The sequence below is a fragment of the Microcebus murinus genome, chromosome 5 (assembly GCF_040939455.1).
Source record: "Microcebus murinus isolate Inina chromosome 5, M.murinus_Inina_mat1.0, whole genome shotgun sequence".
Classification (NCBI taxonomy): Eukaryota; Metazoa; Chordata; class Mammalia; order Primates; family Cheirogaleidae; genus Microcebus; species Microcebus murinus.
Window position 1 is genome coordinate 56,497,985 of NC_134108.1, and position 24,319 is coordinate 56,522,303.

The window sequence follows — 24,319 nt, forward strand, 5'->3', positions numbered from 1 at the left end:
TATGTAGTTTGTACTATTCTTTAATATAGCATGTATGTAAATAATTAAAATATAGCATGAAATATGATAAAGCAGATAGAAGTAATAGAGAGAGAGACATTTTCAAATGGTGTCTATTTAGACATTAGCAGTGTCACCAAACACAAATTGACAGATCACTATGCTTAAAAAGAAATAATATGGAGAAATGGAAAATTTTAATACAACTGAATAGTCTGGAAAATCTTTAGTCATTATTATTATGTTTTTAAAATTTTTATTATACTTGATTTTTATCCTGATCCAACTATTATTGGAGTTTTTTTAACAAGAATGAATTGCACACACATTTATTAAGTACATGTTTTCAAGGAACATTGATCTAGTCACCATTATATTCTCAGCCTTTAATATTGTATTTGTCTCATAGTAGGCACCCTCAAATTACTTTTTTTCACTTTTATTCCTCTGAGATTGAGATAGACATTATGATAGATATTTTCACTTTAATTTTCTTATTTGATCTGTGCCACTATTCTGTCTTATTAAGATTCTTATCCCCATTTTACAGATAAGGAAACTGAAACTGAGGTAGTAAATAATTTTCCGAGACTCCTGTATAACAAGTCGTAGAGCCATTATTTGAACCACTCTGACTCCCAAATCTACCCTTTTGACTATACTCTGATCTATTTGTTCAAAAGCAAATGGATCAAATCTAATCTGGGACTTTTTTGAGTCTTTTTTTTTTAATTAAATGAAAATCATTTCTTCAACCTAACTATATCCCTCACTTCTCCTAAAAGGTATTTTAGAATGTGGGTCCCTCTATAGTACATATTATAACAAAAGATAAGGCAATCTTTCAGAATATGTTCTCAAAGCTCCAGAATTTAAGATTATTCTTCTAGTGCTAGTACTATATTTCTTCTTATTTCTTAAAGTACTTTTTGAATTTGAATGGTATTAACATTCTAGCAATTCCAAGGAAGCTATTATCATGATGGTAGGAGATATTTCTTACCATGTTTTTGAAAAATGGGAAATTAAGTACTCAAAACATTAAAATTAAATTAGAAGGTAACTTTGTTATGGTAGTACATGGAAATTTAGCCTCATGACTCCTGTTATACAGCTAAATCCCTACCGTGCCACAATGATAATTTACCCCTAAGCATTTAATGGAACTATCTCAGTTCCTGACTTACTAAATAAGATTTTTAGAAGCACTTCTTTACAGTATTATTCAATACAATATAACATTATTTATTTGTATAAATAGTAAAACTCCATTAAGAAAGTCCTCTTTTTATCTGTGTGTGTGTGTCAGAAAGAGAGAGAGAGAGAATGTAGGAAGGCTATTTCTTAGTGCCTTAGCTAGAACTCAAAAGGACTCTTTTCTCTCCAGTAACAATTACACCTCAGGACTTCTCATACTATTCTCATCTTTAATGTCAGAGTCACCCCCAAATGAAAAACCACCTATATTTCCAAATTGTCCACTGAAACAAGAAGGTAGGGAAAGGAAAATGAAATGTCCCAAGAGTAGCTTAGGCTATAGATGGAGCTTGGGGTTGATTTCCCCCTGTGTAAGGGGATGTCTCTGGAATTACAAATGATGCCCAAAGCAAGAAAGCCTGGTATCAAAAAGCTCTAGTTGTGACTTCACCTCTAGAAATCTTGTAGCCTTAGACATCTATTAATAGGCATTTCTGAAACTTACTTTCTCTTCTATCAAATGGAATAATAATGGATTAAATATCCTAGTGATTTACTATGAGAAACAAATTGATGTATGAAATTATTTTGGAAACTGAAAAATAATTAGACTTTACCTATCACATCATAGAAATCTATTTTTAGAAGAGATATTCTAATAACTAAATTTAAAAATAGTAAAAGGATAACAAACAATATGGATAAAATTTTCCTGATTTACCCAGCATACTATTACTTTTTTATTCTTCCCCACAAAGATACTATCTTAAGAAACCACTGTTTTCTGAAAAATAGAGTATACCTCAAGGAATAATAGCAACTTGTATTTACAGAAGTAAGTTATCTTTCGGGATGCAGATATTTTGATTATTAAGCCATTGTTTTTAACTATGATTTTAATTTTCAGTTAAATGATTATTTCAGTTAGAATCTTCAGATTTTGTTTCACCAAGATCTCAGTCAAATCGATTTTCTTTTAGAGACAATTTTTTTTTTTTTAATTTCAGCATGTTATGGGAGTACAAATGTTTAGGTTACATATATTGCCCTTCCCCCATCCAAGTGAGAGCTTCAAGTATGTCTATCCCCGAAATGGTGCACACTGTACCCATTAGGTGTGAATATTATCCCTTCCTCCCTCCTTCCACCTGCCAACACCCTATGAATGTTATTACTATATGTTGATCAGTTAAAACCAATTTGATGGTGAGTACATATGATGCTTGTTTTTCCATTCTTGGGTTACTTCCCTTAGTAGAATGAGTTCCAGCTCTATCCAGAATAATACAAGAGATGCTATATTGCTATGTTTTGTGGCTGAGTAGAACTCCATGGTATATATACACCACATTTTATTAATCCATTCATGTATTTATGGGCACTTGGATTGTGTCCATATCTTTGTAATTGTGAATTGGGTTGCTATGGGACAAAGATTTTTAACAGGCTTTATTTAAATATTCTAGTCCTAGATTATAGTGTTAATGGAAAAATGTATCATGCTGATGGATCAGTAGAATCAACATTGTTAAAATGTCCACAATACCCAAAGTGATTTACAGATTCAATGCAGTCCCCATTAAAATACCAACATCATTTTTGCCAGATGTAGAAAAAATAATTCTATGCTTCGTTTGGAACCAGAAAAGAGCCCAAATAGCCAAAGCAACCTTAAGCAAAAGGAACGAATCTGGAAGCATCACTTTACCAGACTTTAAGCTATAGTACTAGGCTGTAGTAACCAAAATAGCATGGTACTGGCACAGAAATAGAGACATAGACCAATAGAACTGAATGGACAATCCAGATATAAAACTATTCATATACAGCCAACTGATCTTTGACAAAGCAGACAACAATATCCACTGTGGAACAGAAGTCCTGTTAAATAAATGGGGCTGAGAAAATTGGATAGCCCCATGCAGAAGAATGAAACAGGACCCCCATCTCTCACCACTCACAAAAACTAATTCAAGATGGATAAAAGACTTAAATTTAAAGCATGAAACCATAAGAATACTAGAAGAAAATTTTGGAAAACTCTTCTAGATATGGGCATAGGCAAAGAATTTATGAAGAAAACCCTAAGGGTAATTACAGCAACAACAAAAATTAATAAATGAGATTTTGATTAAACCAAAAAGCTTCTGCACAGCTAAGGAAGTAATCAACAGAGCAAATAAACCTGCAGAATGAGAGAAAATATTCGCAAACTATACATCTAATAAAGAGCCAATATCTAGAATCTACAAAGAACTCAAATCAGCAAGAAAAAAGAAAAAAAGCCCAATTAAAAAGTGGGCAAAAGACATAAACAGAAGCTTTTCAAAAGAAGATACACAAATGGCCAATAAACATGAAAAAATGCTCCAAGTCACTAATCATCAGGGAAATGCAAATTAAAACCACAATAAATATCACCTAGAATGGCTTTTAGTAAAAAGTCCAAAAACAATAGATGCTGATATGGATGTAGAAAGAAAGGACCACTTATACACTTTTGGTGGGACTACAAATTAGTACAACCTCTATGGAAAACAGTTTGGAGATTCCTCAAAGAACTAAAAGTAGACCTACCATTCAATCTAACAATCCCACCACTGGGTATTTATCAACAGGAAATGAAATCTTTTGTCAAGAAGACACCTGTACTTGAATGTTTCTTGCAGCAAAATTTACAATCGCAAAGATGTGGAATCAACCCAAGTACCCATCAGTTCGTGAGTGGGTTAATAAAATATGGTGTATGTACACCATGGAGTACTACTCAGCCATAAAAAATGAATTAATACCTTTTGCAACAATCTGGGTAGAACAGAAGACTATCTTCCTAAGTGAAATATCTCAAGAATGGAAAAACAAACACCACTTGTACTCACTGTTACATTGGAACTAGCCAGTCATCATTCGTGCGCACAGATGGAAGTTCAACTCAACGGAAATCATGCAGGAGGGTGGGGTGAAGAGGGGATGAGTGAAATCATATCTAACAGGTACAGTGTTCACTGTCTGGGTGATGGGCACACTTACAACTTTCACTGAAGCAGAACAAAAGCAATCCATGTAACCAAAACATTTGTACCCCCATAATATTCTGAAATAAAAAATAAATTAATTAAAGTAAAGCTTTGGAACAACAAAATATGACTGAATTGTAAAAGGTAATAAGGTTGGTGGAAATATTAGTAACACTACAACAGACTAGTTATTATCTACACCTTTGTATGTCCACTTGTTAAATTCAATAACTAAGACATGTAGTTTCCAGTAAGTAAATGAGGAAAATGAGAAAACAAAATGGGTAAACAAACATTGGAAGAAAAACGTTAATAGATAAAATTATCTAAATTAAGGTACTGTATATTCTTAAACCCAATATACACGATGATGGCCAGTTCTGAAGATGATTTGATGTTTGGTACAGTCCTGCATTTCCTGTGGTGTTGATTAGTTCAATCTTTTTAAAAACACATTTTGATAATATGTATTAAAAGCCAAACTTTTTTTAGACCTTTAACCTTCAAATCTTAAACCAGGGAATTTTCAAGGAAAGACTGAAAGAAAAAGTTAGTATAACCCACAATTTTTATTTCAACACATTATTTATAAGGAAAGGAAAAATACAAACCACACATATATCTAACAGTAGGGAAACTTTATAGTAAAGTGGACAATTCAATTATAGATTATATACCTTTTAAGAATAATTATTTTAGACTGTATAAAAGACATTCAATTCTAAACTAACATGTCAGTTTTAATTGAATTAATCACATGTCTCAAGTACCACTATAAATGATAAGTGACTGAATAAAGCCAAGTCTCTGCCTTTTAAGATACAGAAGATTCAGAAATACACACACACACACACACACACACACACACACACACACACACACACACACACACACACATATTAGAGAGCAAGTACATGGGAGTGCACAAAAAGTGGTAAATTATATTAGAAAAGAGCAAATAGTTCAATGGAAATGAAAAAAAGAAGCAGATTAATTTAAGCCAGTGGTTTCATGTTTCAATAGATAGCAATAAGAGTAAAGGGCATTCCAAGAAGAGAAGAAAGAACATGAGCAAAGGAAAACTCGATATATTTGGAGAATAAGAATGTTCTCTTTTCACTGGGATATAAGGTGCTTGGAGAGTTAGGCATGTAGGTTCGGGCCAGAATATTGAAAACATTAAATTCCATGCATGGGCTTTTAGACTTTATATGCAGTGAGAAGCTATTGAAGTTTGTTGTAGAGCCAAGTTGCATGGCCAGAATTCAAGTGCTAAAAAGTAGGATTCACTTTCCCCCAAACAGGGTACATTCTCATGGCCCAGGCATTCATTTCAGTGTAGTCAGATTACTCCTTTTGAATAAGTGAGACTGTTTTTAAAGAACATAGTAAGTAGCATTGGGATTTTATCCTTATTTCTTTTGTTATTACTGGTAACTAGATTTTGATTGAGACAATTTTTGTTCGTGTGCCTTAAGAGGTATTTTATAAGCATAGAGTAAATTTCTTATAATAAAGTTATACATCTTGTTAAGGAAACATGGTATTTTAGAAAAGCATATTAATTGAAATATTGTTTCTGTCTTATTTGAAAACACTTGAGTAGGGGAAGCACCCTAAATACATCAGATTAAATAATGCTTAAATCCCTAGGGGTGTAAAGATTTATAATGATGAAATTTAAAGATCCAAAATACATTTCACAGTGTGATTTTTTTTAATTTTTATTTTTACATTTAAAGATGGCCAAATGAATTTAAAAATGCAATTTTAGATGAAATTATTGAATTTAACAAGTGGACATATAAAGATGTAGATATTAACTAGTCTGTTGCAGCTGTTACTGATTTTTCCACCAACCTTCTTATTGCCTTTTACAATTCAGTATTATTTTTTGTTGTTCTAAAGCTTTAATTTAATTTGCTAATCAGGGTGCTCTCTCTGGAATGCTAACTTGTTTCTATAAAATTGTGCTCTAATAATAATCAGAGCAGCCCATGGGGAAACCAAGAGCACCTTTTAGGGATGTAACATAGAAGAGAGCAAATTATATGTCCTTTCTCCCAAGTTAAAATGCATAATTAACACTGCAAGAATGACATGTGGAAATTAGTTATGGGGATTACCTTAGTTTGGGTCATTGTGAGTTGATTGTATACACATGAACCTCAGATTTTTTTTGGTGATAGTCACTCAGCAAATATTTACTGAGTGTAAGCTAGTTACCAATCACTGTAATAGATCAATAGGTATCAAGACAAACTGCTATCAACCTGTTTATAGTGGGTTGAGGTAGACACATGCTGTTTCAGGATTTAGTAAAGGAAACAGAAACTATTCTGGGTACATTTTATTTATTTAATAAGTAAACATAAACTATTATTGTGTCTCATGATTTCAAAATCCAAAGGACTACATACATGAAGAGTTAAGGTGATTTCAAACTGGAAACAAGATCAGCATAATGTTTTTAAAAAATAACATAATAGTAATGTTTTTATTTCAGAGTATTATGGGGATACAAACGCTTTGGTTATATAAGTTGCCTTTGTACTGCCTGAGTCACAGCTACAGCGTGCCCATCCCCCATACACTACATCTGTTAGGTGTGAATTTACCCATTCCCCTCCCTCCTCCCACTTACCTAACACCCTATGAATGTTACTTTCTGGATACATTTTAAATAGAAAAGAATTTTGTTCAAGAAATTAGGTATTTACTAGGAATTTGGTAGGATCAGAAGTCAGGGACTAGGATTATAACTCTTGAATTTAAGAAACAGCTACATGATGGTGATCAGCAGTTAAAAAACCACAGCTGTTACTATAGATGCCTTTCAACATTCATGAACAAACTGGAAAACCAAATTTTGAATGTATAATATATCTGTTACAATTTTCAACCAAATCTTGCTTGCCAGAAAATGACAACAGCAGAAAATGGTTATCTCTTCACTTCCATCACCCAAATCTTGCTTGAGTGCTTTTAATTAACAGAATGGACTTTTTAAATCTAATACCCTGACTACAAAAGATCTGGGAAATATAGTTTTTACCTTCCAGTCTATGCAATACAGTAAGGCTCAAAGAAAGAGGTGAGAGTAGATATTGTGTGTTGATTAATATTCTTTAATTTAATTGGAAGTGTAAATATTTTTAGGAAGAAAAAGTAGCCACCCCTTTACCCTTATGGAGCTTATGTTCTAAAAAGACAGAAAGATTAAATAATTTAATTACTAATTAGGTAATTGATTTTTCATTGCATTTGTAACAAATAATAAAGAGGGATAAAATGTTAAGAAAAAAGTAAAATTGGGGGATCTGATTAGACTGATGGTGTTAGAGGATGATGTATGTTCACCAACAAAGTGACATTTAAGCTGAGATTTGAAGAATAGGAATTGACAAAGCAAAACAGGGCAAACAAGCATTTTAAAAAAGGTTGACTTCAGAAAAACAATAGCACATTGAAGCAAATGGGGGAAAAGTCAAAATAACAAAATGTAGAGAGTGATAGAAAAAGGCAGATGGCGGCTATGTGGCATGAGTCTAATGTTGTGGACAAAGACTAGATCATGAGGGCTATGTATATGACGTTAAGGAGTTAGTATTTTTATCTTCAAAGTAATGGGCAATAATAAGAGGAGTTTGAGGAAGGGAGTAACGTGGTCAGTATTATGTTTATGAAAACATCACTGTATATGTGGGCAGGGCAAGGGGGATGAGAAGATTAGTTAGAGATGCAAATTCATTGGGGAAATAGAATTGCTAGGATTTGGTGGCTAATGGGATATTGAAGATTAAGGAAGGAAGATGTTGAAGTTTCTGGCTTCGAAAAGTTGTCTGGCTTGCATTGCAACGTACATAGTAGAGTCATATATGAAAAAAGCAGTAGAGAAGAATTAGTTTGGAGAGAAGCATGTAGATCATGATTTTCATTTGGACATGCTGATTTTGAGATGCTTGTAATACTTAAAGATATTGAGTAAGCATCTGGACAGATATATGAGTCTGTATATCAGAAGAGCATTCTGATTTGGAGACGGGAAACCAGGGAAGTATATATGAATGGCAAAATAGCCTAGGATCATATCTTGAGGAACTCTTAATATCTAATGATTAAATAGAAGAAGATGAGCCAACAAGGGAGCCTTTAAGACGTTAGAGTAAACCCAAGAGAGTATAATATAGAAGCCAAGAAAAGAGTGTTTCAAGAAGGAAGAGATCACCTATATTGAGTGCTGCTGTGAGTGGCAAATAATGTGAGCACTGAAAAATATTCACTGTATTTAGCAACATGGAAGATATTGGTGACCTTATTTAAAAGCTTTTTCATTAGCATGTGGGGACAAAAACTATGTTAAGTTGGCTGATAAGTATAGAAATAGAAAACTCAAGTGCAGACAGCAATTTTGAAAAGTTAATTTATATACAAAAAGAAAATGGATGGTATGTAAAAAATATGAAATAGTACCCTGAAAGACACACATATTCTTTTCAAGGTGAAGTGATATCTTAATATTCTGTGGGAACAATCCGAGAGAGAGAGAGAGAAAAGGGATTAAAATTGATTGATTATACATTTGGGAAAGAGAAGAGACCATGGATAATATGAAAGTCTAGAGAGGTCAAGAGGAATGGAACCAAAGAATAAGTGGAGAGATTTTCATTAGATAGGAAGAAGTGGTGTACTTCTGTTATAACAGAAGGGGAGTTTAAAAAGATGGGTTCTGATGCAAATAGACTTGTAAGAACATGGTGTGATGATGAGAGAGTTTCCTCTTATAGCCTATATTTTCTCTATGAAGCGGGTGTTAAGGTCATTGTCTCAGAGTCAAGAGTAGATGGGGTGGCCAAAAGTTTGTGGAAACCACAAAATGTCTAATATAGACATTGTCAGACATGCAAGAACAAACTGGCCATAAAGACACTTAGGAATTGCTATCTAATATTAAGGGCATGTTGAGACTGTGATTACAGACTTAGAGTGTTCTCAAGTTGCCATTCTGTATTATTATTATTTTTTTTAGTACTAGCTGTCTTAGGTCATCTGATTTTGGCATTTTGCCAGTGAATATGACAGAAGGGCAGATGAGTTAAGAAATGGAGAAGAATATGATTAAAATATTCAGTTTTGGCCGGGCGCGGTGGCTCACGCCTGTAATCCTAGCACTCTGGGAGGCCGAGGCGGGTGGATTGCTCGAGGTCAGGAGTTCAAAACCAGCCTGAACAAGAGCGAGACCCCGTCTCTACTATAAATAGAAAGAAAATTAATTGGCCAACTAATACATACAGAAAAAATTAGCCGGGCATGGTGGCACATGCCTGTAGTCCCAGCTACTCGGGAGGCTGAGGCAGTAGGATCGCTTGAGCCCAGGAGTCTGAGGTTGCTGTGAGCTAGGCTGCCGCCATGGCACTCACTCTAGCCTGGGCAACAAAGTGAGACTCTGTCTCAAAAAAAAAAAAAAAAAATTCAATTTTGCTGTCTAAGCTAGAGAAAGACCAAGGATAAGGGCCAGGTTGGAGGAGGGAGAATGTTACCTGCTGATGAATAGAAAGAAAGTAGAGAAATTATGGTCTGCAAGTATCATTAATGATAAAGAATAGGCTTAGAAAAATTATTAATAGTTGGGCAAGCTTGAAATATGGGAGGCTTTTGTCAGAAATTAGGATGTTTGTGCTAGTGATTTTGGTGGAACTACAATTGTGGGTCAATGACAGGACCCAGAGTATAATTGCTGATATAGTTGAGGTGGGCAGAGGAGATATCACTGGAAATGAGGGTGTCAGGAGTGGGAGTTTTGGATATCCACCTGGAAAATGCTGTCATCATTTTCAATGATCGTAGGAATTGGGGTGAAGAGAAAGACTAGAAGCCGTAGATATCAAGCCTTCATTGGATAAAGTTGGTGACAGGTAACATAGCCAGATAAACTGAACCTTAAAGCAGCGGAGATTTTTACAAAAGGGGAGTACTTCACCATCTGGAAATGGTGATGGGGCAGAGATCATCATCTCCCACCACTTGAGAGGGGCACATGAGAAACAGTTTTTAGAGGAGATTTCAGTTTCAGTTAAGCCAAGGTGGGGGAAGAGGTTGATATAGTTTGCTGGTCACCAAGTGGCAGGTCCAGAGAGTAGATTGAAGAGTTATACACTATGGTGGAAAAATAGTGGAAAGAGTAAGGAATTGAGTCAAGAGCAAAGAAATACCAAGTATCATATGGGCAATAGTATAATAGATGATTTGGTTCCCCAATACTTGTTCTCACGCTAGATACCAGAATCAGAATCTCTGAAACTAAAACACAAAAATTTGTAACATAAAAAAAAAAAAAAAATTTGTAACGTGATCCTCATACATCTTGATCATATCTTGATTTAGAACCTCTGGTTTAGTTGATCTAAACCTCTGGTTTAGTTGATCTATTTGTCAAAAGAGAAGCCAGATATTGGTTTATGCTTCTGACAATCTAAGCAAGTTCTTTAGTGATAACACAATTCTACCTTCTTGTGCTGATGAACTTTATAAACATTGAATAATTAAAAATAGTACTTATCAGAGATGAGGATTTTATAATATTTTTTTCTACCATTGGTAACGCATACTCACTAATGATTGTGGAAAAGAATGATATCATTTGGGGATAATATTTGCCTCTTCTTGGTTAAATTTTAGTTCTTATAATGGCAGTTGAGTTATTTCTTTCAGTTGAACGGATGTAAAATTATTCACATGAAAGCATACCATACCAAGATAAATTACCTCAGAAGACTTACAAAGTTCATGATAAATTATTTATGCAGTTTTAGCATGCTAGTTCATCAGGGGTTTGTGCCCAAAGTGAAGTTCTTTTGTTGCTTTTTATCTATTCTTTGGTCTTATGGCTTAAAAGAAAACCAATTTGTTTTTCTTTAATCTACTCGATTGCTTGTTCTCACTCGTTTTATAAAAAGCTATGTTATTTAATCACACATATGTGTTAATTTAGAAGTCAACTTTAGGAACCCATTACATTTTAACCTTATTTGTAAAAGTGTTCACATCTATTTTCCATCTCATGGGTAGAAAAAAAGATATGTAAGGTCATAGAAGGAAGTTCTGTATGTTTTCACTAGGGGAAAAGAATATAGTGCCCTCTGTGTGCTAATGGATTATTTTCATCAGTTGCCCATTCCATTCTAATTTTACTGACTATAAAGCCCTATGAGGGAAGTTCACTTGTGAAGAGTGGAAAGATAAAGTCAGAGAAAACCAAGCTAATATAATTCTTAAACTACATACCCGACTTCCTTTACTTTTTCACACCTGGTGTTTTCTGTGCTGAATTTCCATGTGTAGAAACACTTTAGTGAGTATAGTATTGGATCTGAAACGGCTTCCTTGGAGAATCCAATGCTCTGTTCAGAGAATTTGAATGAGGTAAATAATATCTCTGCAGCCATTCAGAAAATAGCAAAGGCTGGATTCCATGTAGCACTAGCTCTAGAAGAGACAAGTGGAAAAAGCAGTGTTCTTTCTGATACTTCAGAAAGCAACAGGCATCTTGTAATAAATAAGTTTAGCTCCATAATTCATGGTCTTAACCAACTCTTCTCTATTCATTTCTCCAAATGAAACTTCCCTTTAAAAGTTTCTTATATTTCTTTTGATGAAATATTTGCACAACTACCACTGTGTGTGTTTGCATGTTTGCACATGTATGTTTTAGTTTGAAACAAAATTGCATCATGTTATAAACAATTTTTGGCTCTTTTTTTTTTTCATTTAATAATATATAATGGAGATCTTTCCAAATCAACAGAGATTGATTCATTATTTTAACAACTGTAAAGTATGTCACAATGTGGACGTTATAATAATTCATTTACCTAGTCCTTTGTTGAGGGATATTTTCATTGTTTCCAGTTATTTTTTACTATTAACAGTGCTTTCATAAACATTCTTGCTTGTACTCCTGCAACAGTATGCATTGTGAAAACTCCTAGCAGTGGAATTTATTCAACATGTAGTACAACATGTATTTAAAATTTTGGTAAATGGTCCAAATATCCTACTACAGAAATTGTTTCGATTTACACTTAATCAAACAGTTACAGACGGCCCTCCATATCCATGTTTTCTACATCCATAGATTCAACCAATCATGGATGGAAAATATATGGTGGAAAAAAATGGATGGTTGCATCTGTAGTAGACATATACAGAGGTTTTTTTTCTTATTCTGTAAATAATACAGTTCAATAACTATACAGCATTTACATTGTATTGGATGCTTAAGTAATCTAGAGAGATTTAAAGTTTGCAGGAGGATGTGCATAGGTTATATGCAAATACTATGCCATTTCATATAAGGGACTTGAGCATCCATGGATTTTGGTGTACATGGAGGGTGGTACAGTAGATCCTGGAACCAATTCCCCATGGATAGCAAAAGACAACTATATTTCCTCCCATGTAACTTTGCCAGCACTGGGCAATGTCAAAGTTTTTAAGTTTATGCCAGATTACTATGTAAAAAATGGCACTTTATTATTATTTTAATTGGCATTTCTTTAAATAGTAGTGAAACTGAACATTTTCCCTGTTGGCCATTTGTATTTCCTATTCTGTAGACTGTTCATGTGCTTATTCCATTATGTATTAAATTGCACGTAATAACATATGTTACAGACATTTTGTCTAGTTAACATTTGATTTTTATTTTATTTGTTTACAAGTATTTTTACCATATAGAAATTCTATTAATTTATTTATGGTCTCTGGGCATTATGTCTTACATATAAAGGATTATATACCTACTTCATGATTTCTTTAAATCATTTATTTTATTTTTATTATTAAATACTTGATGTATCTGGAATTTATTCCAGATAGTAATGGGCCTTTCATCTTTTTTCTAAATACCTGTTGTTTTATCTATTGATTTTAAAATTTAATATAATATACAAAATTCTCATATTTTTGTGAGTCTACTGAGCTTTCTTTTTTGTGTCATTGATCTTTGCTGTTCCTTCTTTTGTATCAAACTTTTACTTATTATGTTTTTATAATATTCTTAATAACTGGTAGGGACAGGTATTTATTCTTCAATTGTAAAATTTTTTCCTGTATATATTTTCAAGTATATTTTTCAGGATGAATTTTAATATCACCTCCAAGAAATCATATTCATATTTTAGTTGAATTAGTGCATTGATTTTATAGATTAAGTTAATGAGAATTGATATTTTGACCAAGTCAAGTTTTCCCATTGCAAAAGCAAAGCATTATCATTTCATTTCTTGAATATCCTTCAGCATATTTTAAAACTATCCTTATATAGATGCTGCCTGTCTCTTGTTTGTTATTAATATAATTTTTTTTCACTTTTATTTTCTAACAAGTTACTGTGTATATAGAGAGAGGCTTTTTAAATATTAATCTTCAAAACTACCATCTTTCTGAATTGTTCTGTTATTTTAGTGAGTAGTTTTTAGTCAGTCCTTGGTTTTCTAAATAAATGTTTGTTTCATCTATAATTAATTTTATCTCTTCCTTTCCAGTATTTATATCTTTTATTATTTTCTTGTGTTTAATTTTAACTATTCATCAGGACTGAATGTAGCCTTTTGTCAAATTTCAGTGTGTGGACATGATCATATGTTCTTTCTTTTTTGACTTGAGTCAACATATTAATATATGTATATTAATAAGTTTAATGCCTTTGCATTCTAAGGTTGAATTGTACTTAGTTGAGATGTAATTTTTTAGTGCATTGATGAAATCTGTTTTCTAAAATTCTTTACTATTTGCATTAATATTTATAAGAGAGATTTCTCTACTGTATTCATTTTTCTGCTTTGTTAGGTTTTAATATCAGTGCCATTACATTGCTCTGTAAAATTAATTTTGAGCATTCTATTAAATATCTGTTCTCTGGGGTCCCTTAACAGCATTAGAATTAATTTGTCTTTAAAAATTTGAAAGCCCAGCTGTTAGATTACTTAAGTTTTCTTTAGTGTTTTCACAATTTTCCATTACTTACTAAAAATGTTTTCCTAGAAAATCATCCATTCCAAACAGTTTTTAAAGTATAATGCATTGAATTTTATAAAATACTCTTTTCTGATTCTTTTAAATTGTAGTGTATTCCTTTCATATTCTTTTAAATTGTACTTTCTTTTTTATGTTACTAATTTTGAGTTTTTGCTTGTGTACAGCTTTTTTTACTTAAAGGCCAGATAATAAATAGTAAATTGGAACTAACTGATCAGTACTCACATACACAGATGGAGATAAAACTCAATAGAAATCATGCAGGTGGATGGGGGGAAGAGGAGATGGGTGAAATCATACCTAATTGTACAAGGTACACTATCTGAGTGATGAGCACACATAACTTTGACTGAAGTAGTACAAAAGCAATCCATGTAACCAAAACATTTGTACCTCCATAATATGCTGAAATTCAAAATAAATAAATAAATAAAAATTGAACCACTATGAACCATAAATTAAAAAGATGAAAAAAATAGAAATATGATCTCTCTTTCACAGCTATTCCTTCAGTTCTATTTTTGTAGCTCAAAAGCAGCCATAGGCAATCCATAACAAATTTAAATGCTATGTTCCAATAAAACTGTATTTACCAAAAAAGGCTGTTGGCACATAGTCTGTCCACCCCTACTCTAGTGAGTAATAGCCAGTGCCTATTTTTGTTTAATTTTTTTCTTTTCAAATAAGAGTATTTATGTTTATTTCTTAATATCACAATTTAAAAATTATCATATTCCATTTTAACTTTATTAGTCCATTCCTTCTTCTTTCCTTGGATATGTTATATTTTAGTAGCTTCTTGAGTGAGATGCTTAATTTTTTCATTTATTCTTATTTAGTCACATAAGTATTTTCAGGTATGATGTTTTCTGAGAGCACAATTTTACTCTGTCCTATAAGTATGTATTGTCATGTTTACACTGATTTTTAAACTTCTGCAATTTAAATTTCTCCTTGTTTAAGAAAAACAAGGTAAGACATATGTATATATCAGATGTTTTACACTTGGTCTAGTCCACAATCACATCTTACCCTAAATATTGTGATAGTGTTACCCAGCTGGTCTCCATGTTTCTCTCCTGCTCAAAAACCTTAAGTGGCTTCCCATTTATTCAGAATAAAAGTCAAAGGCTTTATAATGGATGTCTTTAAACTCATGCCCCAAATAGGATCTGCTCTGACTTCTTAGTCTCTAGCCTAAAGCACAGCATTAGTTCTCATCCTGTTTTCCCCATCATAAATTCAGTGCACCAAGACAAGGCTTAACTTGAAACAATTATAACTCCTTTTCCTTCATGTTCTGCTCACCCCACTTTCTCAACAGTTACCCAGTCTTGGTTGCCTCATAGTCAACTTCACTTTGACTTTGTGTGATTATCTCTGTTTTCTCTGCCTCCATATTCTCACCTGGATTGTTGTAGGGTACCCATTTTTGTTCATCTAGCCTCTGGTCTTAGCACAACTGTGAAGTTACCTCTCTAAACAACAAATATGATACTGCTTATAAAATTTTAATTGGCTCCTGTTTTAGCTATGCTTGAGACAGTATAAACCCCAGTTTTCCTTTCCACCTTAGTTTTCTTGCGTTTGCACCACACCCTCTGAACAGAGTGCCTTCTGGAAACACTGTGCTCTTTCACTAGTCCCAGCTTCTGTTTGTTTATCCTGCTGCTTACCTTTCCCCATTTAGCAGTCTATCTCTTGTCCTTCAAGGCCCACATTTCTCATTTTCTGTAAAGATTTATTTTATAAAACTAAGAGATCAAGGATTCATTCATTCATTCAGGAAATATGTAATAGCTATTCAGAAGGCACTCTGCCAGGTGCTAGCAATACAAATGCAAATAAAACATAATACCATTGTCATAAATGACAAAGTTTCAGCTTTGTCCGCATGCCTCTATCATAAATACATCATATTTAATAGAAATATCATTTGGGTCCTTATCAGTCTGCAAATTATCCAAATGTCAAATTTTGTCTTAAATTTTTTTTGTATTCCTAGGATCTAATATACGATAAATACATGTTTCTTTTTTAAGTGTCTTTCTCTTTGATTCTTTACAGTGAAATCTTTTTTCTGTTAGTCATTATCATGTTTCGTAAATTTGTTAGGAGGTATTTTTTTAGGATTGTAAATAATTTGGTATAATAATGAATATTAGGTTGCTTGGCACTAAATATTGTAGTCTTATAAAGTCAAATGATATACTTGTATTATGTATAGATGGATAAAAATATCACTGCAATATCCCTCTGTAAAAAACTCTAGTTTTCAAACTTTTGTCATCAGAATAACTTGAAGAGCAGAGTAGCTGTGTACATCCAGAACATGAAAAGATATTTAACATCATTAACTATTAAGGAAAAGCAGATTAAAACCATGATGAGATGTCACTGCACACCTATTACAATGGCTAAAATAAAAATAATGACAATATCAAGTGCTGCCAAGCATGGAAAGGAAGTGGAACTGTGTTATACATTGCTGATGCAGATGCCAAATGTTACAGCCACTGGAGAAGGCTTGGCAGTTTTCATGAAGTTAAACATATATTTACCATATCACCCAGCAGTTCCACTCCTGGCATTTGCTTTAGAGAAATGAAAACATATCCACACACATACAAAATGTACATGAATGTTCATAGAGGTTCTATTAATAATTGCCAAAACTGGAAACAACCCAAATATCCTTGCATGGGAGATTAGATTAACAAACTATTATATGTCCATCCATACTGTGGAATACTGCTCAGCCATAAAAAGAAATGAACTATTGATATATGTAATAATTCAGATGAATCTCAAAGGCATTAAACTGGGTAAAAGAAACCAATCTCAAAAGTTTATATACTTTCTGCTTCAATTTATATAACATTCTCAAAATGATAAAACTATATAAGGATAGAATACAGATGGATGGTTGCCAGGGATGATAGTTGGGAAGGGTTTTACTGTAAAGAAATAGCACAAGAAAGTTTTTGAGGGTAAAGGAATTGTTTTGTAGCCTGATTATGATTGTGGTTACACAAATCAATATATGTGTTAAAATTCATAGAATTGTACACCAAAAGTCAATTTTACTGTATAATGATTTTAAAATAGGAAAAATAGTCAATTTTACTCTATGATGGTTTTTAAAATAAAATTTTCAAACATATACATGCTTGAGCCTCATCTTCAGGGATTCCAGTTTTGTATTGTGAGCTAGGCTAGACCACAAATGAGAAATTCAGATTCAAAGATAGTTATGGATAAATAATCCAGACTTAATTTAAGATTGTTGTACTGAACCAATAAAAAAACAGTGCACACAATGAGTGTTCAATAAGTGTTTTAGATGATATTATACAGAAGTGAAAAAAATGTTTTGCCTGTGTCTTTCAAAAAAAAAAATAATGCACAGTATGTGCAAGAATAGAAATGAAACAGAAGTGACTTCTAGAGCCTCCTAGTTTCTCACAGAGACCAGAGGGGTGCACCAGTTGGTGGCCACTGGAGCTAGTTGAGTGTGGGGCCCACCTGATCAGAGTGGGAGGTGCTATGTCAGCATTCCAGGTCCACCTGCTACTTTATAAGAAAATTCTTCACTGTAGTTACATACTCCTGCATTTAGCTTCTTACCGTGTCACTGCTGCCCCAGCAGGCCTAGCCATATCCTCTCGACTAGGGTCTGATGTAGGAGTCTACATTTATAACAAGTATACCAGGATATTCCAATGCATGGGGTCTACAGACAGCATACTTTACCTGAAACAAACAGCAGTCCAGCAGTATGATTTGTACAGAATATATCCTCTAAGCAGTCTTTCTTAGTTTCCTCTGTTAGCTCTGAATATTCACTCTTAAATATTAAAAAAGAAATGGAATAATTGAAATGTTTCTCCTCTTCCTATCGTTGGCCTCTGAAGGGGCTCTGTTATGTCTTAGGAAATACTCCACAACAAACTTTGTCTCATATTCCTATGAGCTCCTTTAAGAAGACTGACAAAAACAGTATCTCTTGTTTGAAAAGATGAAGCCTGAGTGTGATAATCCAAGTGTAGTCAATCATAAAATATGTGTATAAAATAATTTCTAACAGGATGACCACACTACACAAGAATAAAATAATATACTTCCCTTGAAACATGAAGAAGATGATCTTTTGTTAAGTTATGTATGTATTTTGTTTTTGGACTCTAAAAGGCTCAAAATACATAAGTTGTTATTTACTTGGCTGACCACTAGATGGCGGGGTGTGTTAATGTATTACATTGGTTTTATATCAATATTAAATAATTGAAGCAGATTTCATGGAGCGCTATTTTCGTAGATCATTTTATTAGTTGTTATTACCTTAGAAGTTTAAATTTCTAAGTGACCTGAGAAAATTTTTCTCTATCATGTAATGAGTCTTTAGTCAATCTTGTAATATTAATATTTTCTGCTGTAATACTTATACAAATTGCAGATCAGTGTACCAAATCCCACATCTGAGCTCAGAGCAGGCCAAAGAACAGACACTAGAAGTGAGGTTATTAGTACAGTAGTCCCCGTTATCCATGGGAGATACATACCAAAACTCCCAAAGGGTGCCTGAAACCATGGATAGTAGTCAACCTGATGACCACCATTCAGAATACATTTCTGTCCATGTTTTCCACCCACAAATTTAATATCTTTTCCATGTTTACTAAACACTTGTTATGTGCACAGTGACCATAACTTTTGCAATTTCAAGTGCAGTAGCAAAACTAACATGAATTTATTATATTTTTTCCTTCTTCACAATTTTACAGATAAAAGATTTGGTCTTGTCATAGATCTTAGCAATCTCAGTATAATGGTTTTTTTTCTTTCCCTAAGTCAAGAACTTTCACTTTTTCACTTAAAGGAATCACTTTATGGCTTCTGTGTGGCAAATCTGAATTGCCAGTATCACTGCTTTCATGTTTTGGGCCATTATTAAGTAAAATAAGGGTTACTTGAACACAAGCACTCACAAGTGTGATACCACCCACTCTATCTGATAACCAAGATGGTCGCTAAATAACTAATGGGCAGGGAGTGTCTACAGCATGGATATGTTGAACAAAGGATTCGTGTCTTGGGCAGATTGGAGGAGGACACTATAAGATGTCATCACACTGCTCAGAATGGTGCACAATTTATAACTTATGAGTTGTCTATTTCTGGAATTTTTCATGTAATATTTTTGGACCACAATTGACCTCGGGTAACAGAAACTGCAGAAAGTGCAACGGTGGATAAGAGAAGATTACTGTATACTCAAAGCACTTTTAAAGTTGAAGAGTTAAGTGGTCATTGCTTTCCTATCAGAGATCATCAAGAACACAGCTGTTGGTGAACTAAGCTGAGTTTATTGACTCTGCAATGAGAAAAATCATAAAGAACCATGGAGATCACAGTAGAAGGGGAGAACATTTTCTAGGCAGTGGGTCTGTAATAGAAAGTGAAAAGACCTTGAAGTTAGTATAAATTTGTCAGAAAACATACTCAGAGAAAATGTGGCTGGTATAAGGGAATGATTGATTTTTGTAGGGCCTTGCATTGTAATGATTCTGGTATTTACTCTTAAGGAGTTGGGAAGCCACTGAGATTTATGTTTATATTTAATAGAGTATTTTTGTAAGGATAAGAAACAGGTAATACTGATTGATTGCAAGAGGAGACACCTGGATGTAAGTGACACCTGCTTTTCACCTTATTCCTTTTGACTTTTGTGTCATATTTTGGTGTTGCCTATTTTTTTAAATAAGTGACATAATTTTTTATGATTTTGCAAAAAGTGTTATATACTAAGACTTTATAATAACTGAAGATGCTTAAAAATAATTTTATGCTTTTTTTATTAATTCATTCAACATAAGTACTCAATAACAATTCCTTTTAACTGCTTTTATGTTTTCTTGACATCTACTATAGGTACAAAAGTCAAGAAATAAGCAAGTACGAGAATTATTCCCAGATGGTTTTAGTATTCATCATGCAGGAATGCTTCGGCAGGACAGAAATTTGGTTGAAAACTTATTTTCTAATGGGCATATCAAAGTCCTAGTCTGTACAGCTACATTAGCCTGGGGTGTCAATCTTCCTGCTCATGCTGTTATTATTAAGGTAAGAGCTTACCTTCCTTTGCACATGGATTTGTGTGTCTTAAAAAAATTCTCTGGATTGATTTATTTAGAAAAATATTGTGATTTGGCTGTTTCATTGACTTTGAATGTTATTTATATAAGGTCAGAATTATTTTCTCCAGTAAGAATCTAGTTTATATTGTGAAAATTTAACTCTATCACGGATGATGAAAGGATTAGTTAAAGTACACTTTTGAGATCTTGCCATATTTGCCTAATTTCAGTATTCAGCTCATCAGGATTATATTTGTGTGTGTTTATGTAAATTTTTATTAACTTTTCCTCATCTAGGGAACACAAATATATGCTGCAAAAAGAGGCTCCTTTGTTGACCTTGGAATTTTAGATGTCATGCAGATATTTGGTCGAGCCGGACGACCACAATTTGACAAATTTGGGGAAGGAATCATTATAACAACGCATGACAAACTCAGCCATTACCTCACTTTGCTCACACAACAAAACCCAATTGAGAGTCAGTTTCTGGAAAGCCTTGCAGATAACCTAAATGCAGAGGTAAGATCTCGTGAGTAAAAGATTGGAATAGAATCATCAGCTTTAAGAATGACCAAGTAAAATAAAGCTTGAGTTAGTTGCTATTTTGTAGTATTTAGGAGTACAGCTCATGCCATTAGTCATAAGACAAAATAGGGTGAATGGTATTATTGCTGATTAATTCAGAGCAGTATAGAATGCAGATGATAACTGATAAGAATTTATTGCTCAAAGACTATACTTTTAAACTATGAGGCTTTGTTAGAGACCAGAAATCTAACCAAAACTACGCAAACTGGGGAAATAGAAATAGCAATAATAAAAACTAATATTTGTATTATACTTTCATAAAGTTTTTAATAAAGTTTTCATGAAATTTATAGAACTCTTTGATCTCTATTAGATCATTTGAATAAGTCTGTCATACAACATGTGACAGTTCAACTTCTATTGAACTTTTAGTTCAATATAACAGTTGAACTAAAAGTATGATAATTTATTGTGTGTGTGTGTGTGTGTGTGTGTGAAACAGAGAGACAGAGAAACTTCTGTTAAGATTTATGTAACAGACCCTGGAGGCCTAGATAACAACTGGTTAAGAAAAGAAACATTCTTACAGTTTAGAATATATATGTAGAATATTCAAATGAAGTTTGACTATTTTCTTGTCATTTTTAATTATTGCTTTAGTATTGAACACTTTTCCTACTTCAGTATCCTTTAATACTATGGTCCCCAACCCCACCTGTCCCTGACTTGTTAGGAACCCAGTCGCACGCACACCAGGAGATGAACAGGGCAGCCACTCCCCATCGCTTGCATTACTGCCTGAGCTCCACCTCCTGTAAGATCAGTGGTGGCATTAGATTCTCACCAGAGTGGGAAACCTACTATAAACTGCGAGGGATCTGGGTTGCACATTCCTTATGAGAATCTAATACCTGATGATCTGAGGTAGAGCTGAGGCAGTGATGGTAGCGCTGGGGAGCAGCTGCAAAACAAATTATCATTAGCAGAGAGGTTGACTGCACAATAAATGTAATGTGCTTGAATCATCCTGAAACCACCCTCCCCTGCACCCCACCCCATCCATGAAAAAAATGTCTGTCTTGAAACGGGGCCCTGTTTCCAAAAACATTGGGGACCACTGCTTTAATACCTTTAAAATGGACTCAAGTAATTTTTAAAAATAGTTAGGATATAAATATTAAATAAATGGGTAAATGAAATATTCACAATCAAATATTACTGTGTACAAGTCCTATATCCAGCTTATAGAAATTTCACTTGCATTCTATTCATGTTATTTATACGTTTTTTTAGAGAATGAAAAACATACTATTCAGTTCCCTTGGTTCAGAAGCATATATTCTAAAGGGGGAGAAAAAAGACATGGAAACACAGAATAGTATTATTGGAAAGAATATAATAAGTTATAGAAGGATTCAGCAGAAGGTGAAAATACATTTGGCCCCAGGCTATCGGGAAAGGCTTTGTTCATGAAGGTGGTAAAACTTGGTCCAGATTCAGAAGAATAGATAAGTTTTGGAAGATATGATCGAAAGTTTGAAAAAGAGGCATGAAAGCCTCTAGTTTCTATTAGCAAAATTACACAAAAATTAAAAAGATAAGGAAATAAATTTTGACTCTAAAAAAAATATTGTTATAGCTTAATTTCAGTCCTATTGCCTACTATCATTGCATGGTTTAAATAATTAGTTCTTGGGTCAACAATGTCTATAATGAAATAAAGGCTAGTATTGTAAAATGTTAGTTAATAGTAGCAGTGACTGAGGACCAGTTAGTTATATGCCAGAGACTCTGCTGGGTGCTTCATGTACATTCTCTGAATCTCTCAGTACTTCTGCTAAAGAGATATTACCCTCAGAGAGATATGGAACTGACCCAAGTTCTAAGTTATAATTTTTGGAACTAGTATTCAAATTCAGATCTATTTAACTCTAAACCTGGTCTTTCCATTATAGCATACATTTTTATTATCTTATATACAATGTAGTAAGTTATAGGTGAATACATTTCCCTATATTAATACTTAGCATTTGACTTCTAAGACCTGGACTAAATATTTTCCAAAATGGTAGTCATAATTTCTCTAACTCACAGTAAAAAACAAGGTTCTTTTATTTTATGCAGTTTTTCTAAAAAAAAAAAAAAACATGACAAAGAAGACTATATCTTAATCAACTTAAAAACAATGTCCTTAATGGCTTTTTATAAGTGATAAATACAAGGTGATGATGTTATGCAGAAGATACAAAGTGAGTAAAATACTGCTCTTGTCCTCAAGGAACTCTTTTTCTTGGGGACAATAGAATACCAAACTATTTGGGCAAGCCCTGAGAAATTAGAAAGAAATTATGGCCCATAAATTCATCACATAGTTATAAGGTACTTATTAGATATGTCATTTTCAGAAATGTCAACTATCAGCATAATCCCATTTAATAATGTAAATGGCATTCAGATAATAAAACATACTTTGAAAATTTCAGCTAATATAGTGAAGTATAGCCATTGCTAAACTTTCTAATATTTTGGTCACTAGAATAGCTCCCTATTAAAGTAAATTATCCTGTAATTTAAGGGAAACAAACTCCCTTAAATTATAGTTGAATGTGAAATTAAATTTGATAATCTGTGGAAATCAAGTGTGAAGTTAGTTTATAAAATGAATATGTGATGTGTTCCTAAACTAATGGATTTTTTTAATTCTTTAGACTCCCAAAATCTTTATGAGACTCTACAGTAACAGTGATGAACAAAGGTCATGCTAGATCAGGAATGTTGGCCTCTGTTAATATTTTGATTTCATGAATATCAATTCTAACCATTAGTTTAGAAGAACTGGAGAAATTATTATATTAAGTAATAATTTTAATATAAATATTTTATGAGACAGCCTTGCTGATTGATGCCCTATGTGGCTGAATTCATAATCCTTATGTGGAAAGGTTGTAAATTCCATCCCTATATAAAGCCATTTAATTTTACACAGAGAAACACTGAAGCATGCTTGAGGTTTATTAAAGTTTAATCATCAGACATTACTGAGTACCTACTGTGTGCCAGCCCCCCATAGTTCACATTTTATGTTAATCTTTCTGCAACCTCACATACGTTCTTTATAGAGAGAGTTCTTCCTGTCTCTATAGGATGTTGTACAAACACCTTGTACTTGGATTAAAGGCCTCCAAAGTATGACCCAACCTTCCCAATTCTGGCTCTGGTTATTCTCCAAAACTGGTCTTCTTCCCTAGATAGACTGTTATTCTACTCACTTCACCTAAAATGTCCTAATTTTTCATCCATAAAATTGGGATATTATCACTGGATTGCTGTAAAAATTTAATAAATACTTGTGCCAAGTTAGTATGCAGTAAATGATAGCATCACTTACCATTTTCTGGT

General features: G+C 33.3%; 1 protein-coding gene across 4 annotated transcripts in view; it reads left to right on the forward strand.

Moving 5' to 3' along the window:
- ASCC3 (activating signal cointegrator 1 complex subunit 3) overlaps positions 1 to 24,319 on the forward strand; it is a 318,336-nt gene that overhangs the window by 152,852 nt on the left and 141,165 nt on the right. For all 4 annotated transcript variants that reach the window (XM_076003099.1, XM_012738813.3, XM_076003097.1 and 1 more), the window contains 2 exons: positions 20,184 to 20,375; positions 20,687 to 20,911. In XM_076003099.1, coding sequence (XP_075859214.1) covers positions 20,184 to 20,375; positions 20,687 to 20,911 — 417 coding nt within the window. The remainder of the gene's footprint in view (positions 1 to 20,183; positions 20,376 to 20,686; positions 20,912 to 24,319) is intronic.